The sequence below is a fragment of the Vicia villosa genome, linkage group LG4, assembly GCF_029867415.1.
Source record: "Vicia villosa cultivar HV-30 ecotype Madison, WI linkage group LG4, Vvil1.0, whole genome shotgun sequence".
NCBI lineage: Eukaryota > Viridiplantae > Streptophyta > Magnoliopsida > Fabales > Fabaceae > Vicia > Vicia villosa.
The window spans coordinates 124981260-124987164 of NC_081183.1; the positions used below are offsets into that span (position 1 = coordinate 124981260).

At 33.0% G+C, this 5905-nt stretch overlaps 1 protein-coding gene across 1 annotated transcript; it reads right to left on the bottom strand.

The window, feature by feature from the left end:
• Positions 1–1823: 1823 nt before the first annotated feature.
• On the bottom strand, positions 1824–4198 carry LOC131595151 (uncharacterized). Its single transcript, XM_058867437.1, has 8 exons — positions 3980–4198; positions 3754–3903; positions 3228–3407; positions 2839–2930; positions 2697–2761; positions 2483–2585; positions 2232–2342; positions 1824–2145 (listed from the first exon to the last, which is right to left on the bottom strand). The coding sequence occupies exons 1-8, from the start codon at positions 4116–4118 to the stop codon at positions 2014–2016; spliced, it is 972 nt and encodes a 323-aa protein (XP_058723420.1). The 5' UTR covers positions 4119–4198; the 3' UTR covers positions 1824–2013.
• Between the last annotated feature and the right edge of the window lie 1707 nt (positions 4199–5905).

The following is a 5905-nucleotide window of genomic DNA, read 5'->3' on the forward strand; positions in this document are numbered from 1 at the left end:
AATAATAACAAGTGAGTGAGTAGAAAAGTGGTTATTTCATATTTCCTGCGTGCTTTCATACTTGATTATGGCCTAACAAAACAAAAATATTTGGACAGACTTGAACCCTAAATGATTAGAAGGTGTCCTCAATTAATTATTGAACGAGTTCTTCCCATAATCGATTAAACAGTCTTTATTTCTTTTATCTTGGTTAACTTATTGGTTTTTAGATAGACAGATATAGAGATAAATAGAGAGAAAGAGAGAGATAGATAGAGAGAAAGAGGGAGGGAGAGAGAGCGAGAGTTGCAAGGTGTTTATAATTATTTCCTAACTCTTACATAACTTTAAAAAATTACCAAACTCTTAGAACAATAAATCTTTTAATAGAACGCCTGACATTTAAGGCATAATGCAAAATTGGCGCCTCTTACCCCAAAAGAATCGTTTCAGCAAACATCTTGGGTTTCAATAGAACGCCTCCCATTGTGGTAAAATACAAAAAGTTGAAATCTTAAATTTTCTTGAGGCGTATTTAGGGGTGATCGCGGTGCGGTTTGGGCGGTTTTGACGAAAAAAATCATCCGAACCGCAAGAGAAAAAATCGTGCGGTTTGGTTTGGTTCGGTTGGCTTTTAAAAAAAATCCTAACCAAACCAAACCAACCTAATGCGGTTTGGTTCGGTGCGGTTGGTTCGGTTTTTTAGAAATATTTTATTGAACCATTCATATACATATAGATGATAACGAAACTTTGTATTTAGACATTCATACACTATTAAATAACAACAAAACCCGTCATATTTTGACAATAACTTTCTATTTAATATGTAAAAATTAAATTAGACAAAAGTGGAATAATAAACATAAAATAATAATATAAACCAATATAAAAATTATTAGAATGAAACAAAAAAATAGAAGATACGAGAGATTAGTGAAGGTGAAAAAGAAAAAACAAAAGAGTTGAGAGATTAGAGAAGAAGATGTGTGATAAAAACGAAACTGAAATAGGGAACATTTGCCTAAAAATGAGAAGGTGAAAAAGAAAGAATATAAGAGAGTAGAGATTATATAAAAAGATGGAAAATGTATGTGGCAAAGAAGATGCGATAATGCTATTAGAGATTTGAGAAGATCGAGACTAAAATCATGTGTAAGGATGAGAAAATTGTTCGTAATCATAAGGTTAAAGTATTATAGATTTAAGTTTGGGTTGGATGTGAGTTAAGTAAAAGTTAGGTTGTAACATAATGCGGTTTGATTCGGTTTGGTTCGGTTTATAAAATACAAACCGCAAACCAAACCGAACCATGCGGTTTTGTTAAAAGATGACCCAAACTAATCCGAACCAAATGCGGTTTTTTGCGATTTCGGTTTGGTTTGGTTTGGTTTGCGGTTTTCTATTGGGTTGATTTGGTTTTGATCACCCCTAGGCGTATTCCACATAGTTTTTTCACTATTCACAGAGAATGAAACATTATTCCAAAACGTTATTCTAAATAAAACAGATCGATGACGAGTATGATTTCTTTGTTCTTTTATTTTCATATTTTCCTTTCATAGCCAACCATCAAAATAATGTGACAAATCTGCAAAAGCATATATATTCACAACAATTTAGGGGAATATGACATTAAAATCAATTTGTTACCAAAATTTTAACATTTGTATTAATTTAAAAATGTATTACTTATTATTTTATTTAATAAAAAATTTATTGAACCTTTTTAAATCTTAGTATTTTCAAATATTAAAAAGCCATGTTATAAATCTTTTGAACTTCAAACTAAAAAAATCTAAATTATAAACAATTGTAAAAGTCAATACAATCTTACAAAGTCTTTCAAAATCTTCATGTTTTTTTTTTGCTGTTGTCAAAATAGTCTATTTATTATTTGCATCATCCTTATTGTCATGTTATTAGTTGGATACAAGGCACAATGGATTCATTACAACTTACAGCTACTCGAAGCAAAGTTTATCAGCCACTGATACTCATGTTTGATAACGTCTGTGTCAGTGTAGCCTTTTAAGCCGCTGCTTCTGCTACAGAAGGATATGTTTTGGTAACATAAACAGGATCTCCCAGTTTAAGCACGTTTCCATCCCCTTTAGCCGAAGAATCCTTCCAGTTCCAAACTACATTCTGACCAAAGTAGATCTGCACAAGCATTTCACATGTAACTTGACATCAATGAAACCAAAGGGACTTTCATTGAAAATTTGATGACTGAATATATGTCTCACCTTTTTTTTGTTTTTTAGGTTTGGTCTCAAAACTTCGCCAGAGCGAACTTTCGTGAGAGTTTCATATGGTTCAGTTCCAGGTATTGCTGTCTCTTGATCGATTGTTGGTACCTGACCATAATATAACCATCATCAATAATGAAACTAGGATGCATAACTAGATTATGAAACTATAGAGTAGAACTTGTTAGCTATGGATCTTATTAGCTAGCTAAATGATATGTATGAAAGTATAGAGTAGAACTTGTTACCTTACAACGGGCACACAGCTTGACACCCTGAAATGAAAACCTGTCTATCTTGATATCTCTCCACAAGTCTTCAGAATATGGTTCACAACCTTCAACAAGGATACTGCATCATGTGCCACAAAAATCTTGATTATTTAATCTAAACTAGAAACCTATTCAATGAAATAATATAAACATTACAACAAGAGGCCAGAAGATATGAACAAATAGATACTTTGGTCTGAAACGATTCATAGGTATTGGTTCCTCTAGAAGCTTGTTTAGTGCATCCAGTGAATCCTGAAAGCAATAAATGACAAGTAAAAACTAAAGACTTAAATAAGTAAATTTCGACTTTGTTTCCCACTGCAACTGACCTGAGATACAAGTAAGAACGGGTAACCATCACTGAACAATGTCATATGCTGTCCCTCAACATAATCAGGGTCTACATTTCTAACTTCTGAAGCTGCATTTGGAAACAATATTACTCTAGAATTATCACGGTTATTTATGCCATGCACATATCGACTGCGGTTCATAGAACCATTGTGCATTACATACATATGTTAAATTGATTTCAAAACCGTTTTATACTCTGTCTATCTAAAGTGTCCTATATTAAATCAGATATGCCTTGAACACATGTTTATAAGTGGAGAAAGTTCTCACTTTACAAGCCAGTTTTATAAGACTGAGTTAATCTAATCCCAACCCAAAATTTTAAGATTGTATCAGAACATAGCCAAGGTTTCAAAGACATTACTCGTATTGAAGCGGGCCAGTTTACAAGGATATCCAAAATAATCAGAGAACCACTGAGCTGCTTCGGGTCCCTCATCCCAGGCAGGGCCGGTCCATTCCCAGACTGTCATTTCATCTACTACTTCATAATGCTGTTTCTTCATACAAACTTTGAGAGGTTCCATTCCAGGTGCTTTCACCACTGTAAAATGAAAAAAAATTAGAGGAATTGAATCTGGTACACAAAACTTTCACCAATTTCCCTTCAAAAAGTAATTTCTATTTTAAGTGTTCACGAAGGTACTTGTCACCAATGAAATTTCCCTTCAAAAAGTAATTTCTATTTTAAGTGTTCACGAAGGTACTTGTCACCAATGAAACACAGACGCCTGAAACACGACACTGACACAACAATATTGATAATAATTAATCACTAAGTGTCAGTGTTGGTGTTAGACACCAACACGACACATCAGAGGTGTCGGTGCTACAGAGCTTGCCACAAACATAAACATGTGTTGAGGGAACATAAGATAAATGTAATATACCCATGAAGGAATCAGTGGTAGGTTCCCAGTTTTCAGAAAAAGCCTCAGGTGGAAGTTCAACATCAATCAAAGCAAACTTTGGTTCAACTCTTATGGTACATGCTCTTCCTTTTGAGTTCACAACCACCCACTGTCGATCCCACCGAATTCCTAACAAGTAAAAATGTTGAGTGAAAAAGATGCAATTAAATTCAAATAAAAGAGTACAAGGAGAAGGATAAGGTACCAAAAGGAGTGAGAGGAGCACGAGGAAGTGAAATTCCACGGCATGACTTAATAGGGTAGCTGAAAATGCCGGTAACTTTGGCTTCAGGGGGTCCTAATTCGGTTGCAAGGGTCGGTGTTGAAGAGGATCCTACACCCATGTTTTCTTTCTTGTTTTCTCTTTCTCTTTGTTGTTAGATGATAAAGTTAATAATGCACACCCCCTATTTTCTTCTTTTGTTATAATTTTTGGAAATCTTTTCACGGTGTCTTACACAAAGGCGCCTTTTTAAAAACTCTCGTCATGCGTAGATGTATTTTTGGAAATATTATTTTTTTTAAATATAATTATTTTTGAAAGTACACATATGAAAACGCACTTTGAAAAACTGAAATTAATTCAATTCATCAAACCTTCCGTAATTAGTAGTTACATCTACAAAGGTCTTGAAAATAGGGTTCTCTAGATGTCATTCTATTATATTTTAAATCAATTACATTTTACTCAAAAACATAATTTTTTAACAAAATTGAAACATCAAATTATAGTTAATCAAAATAGTGCAAATTTGATATTCTATTTTTGTTAAAAAAATTAGAGTTTAGGAATGAAATGTAGTTGATTTAAAAATATTACAGAATGTTTCTTAGATACATCTAGGGAACACTCTATTTTCAAAATCTTTTGTAGATGTAGCTACGGAAGATTTCATAAACTGAATTAATTTCAATTTTCCAAAGGTTAACTATGTTTTTAACGCTTCCGTAGATGTACCTCCGAAAAAAATTAAATTTTAAAGAAAAAAATGGTGCTTTCGGATGTACATCTACGGAAGCAGAGGACGAAAAATAGAATTTCACCAGATAACTAAGAGATTCATGGGTGAATTGAGATATTCTCTATTTTTTTTTTGTTTTATGTAAAAATAGTCTTTTAATTCCCTGTAAAAATTTAATTTTTGGTCTATCTATTTAATATTTTTTTGAATTTTGATTTATCTCCTTATAATCACTGGAGCATGATGTTGTTCTTAGTCGTGACTCTTCAATCTAGTTTATTTGGTGAACTAAGAATCCTTTTTAATTTCTATCATCATAAATTTTGTGTAATCACCGGATAATTTCTGTGTAAAGTAGATGTATGAGAAAGTGTGTGCGCGAATTGAATGTGCATGTTTGCACAAGAAAAATGCAGAAGCTTTAATTAAAGAAGGGTTTGGATAAAGACGATAAAGGAAATGTGCAATAAAGGACATTAAAATAAGAATGTTTTAATTAAGAAAATATAAAGACAATAAAATAAATGGACGCAAACTCTTACATGTTTCTCCCAAACAATTTCGCTCTTTGCCTTGGGTATTTCAGTTTTATTAAGAGATGTATGAATTTTTGCGACCTCGAATACAATGTATAAATTTACTATTTATACTACTCTAAAGATAATTGTCGACAGAAGTTAATCCCTAAAAGATCAGACATGATTCTCACTACTTGAATGTCTGTGTTCTGGCGTGCTTTCCCACGTCTTCAAAGAGACAACTTCTAAAGGACTGAACGTCATGCTGTTAAACGTCTTTCAACGTACTTTTGAACTTCTCAACCCCCTTCAAGGCAATCTAATTCAGTTCCAGTAGCACTTGTTGAAGCATTTCTTCGCTTACGTGACATTTGGACTTATAAAATTATTCTAAGTCCCAGACAATTGGTGACCTTGTCGAATCTGACCATTTTGTCGAAATCTCCTTTTCGAGATTTTAGACATGATTAGAGGAGAGAATGATCCTAATATTATTGATTTGTTCTTGAGATTCTTTCAAACAATGTTTACCACGATTCGTCGAACGCTTTTGGGTCAACGTGTCTAATAAGTTAAAGCCCCTTCTGCCAGTATTCCTCAATACTTACCATCTTTCAACATAATTAGCTAGTCTTTTTTTTACTATCTAGT

What these genes read in the sequence shown, in the direction of transcription:
- LOC131595151 (XM_058867437.1), bottom strand. Translation starts at nt 4,118, where the DNA reads ATGGGTGTAGGATCCTCTTCAACACCGACCCTTGCAACCGAATTAGGA. An exon ending in TGCTCCTCTCACTCCTTTTG is followed by an intron (nt 3,904 to 3,979) that starts GTACCTTATCCT and finishes TTTACTTGTTAG; the next exon opens with GAATTCGGTGGGATCGACAG. An exon ending in AGCTGTGTGCCCGTTGTAAG is followed by an intron (nt 2,343 to 2,482) that starts GTAACAAGTTCT and finishes TATTATGGTCAG; the next exon opens with GTACCAACAATCGATCAAGA.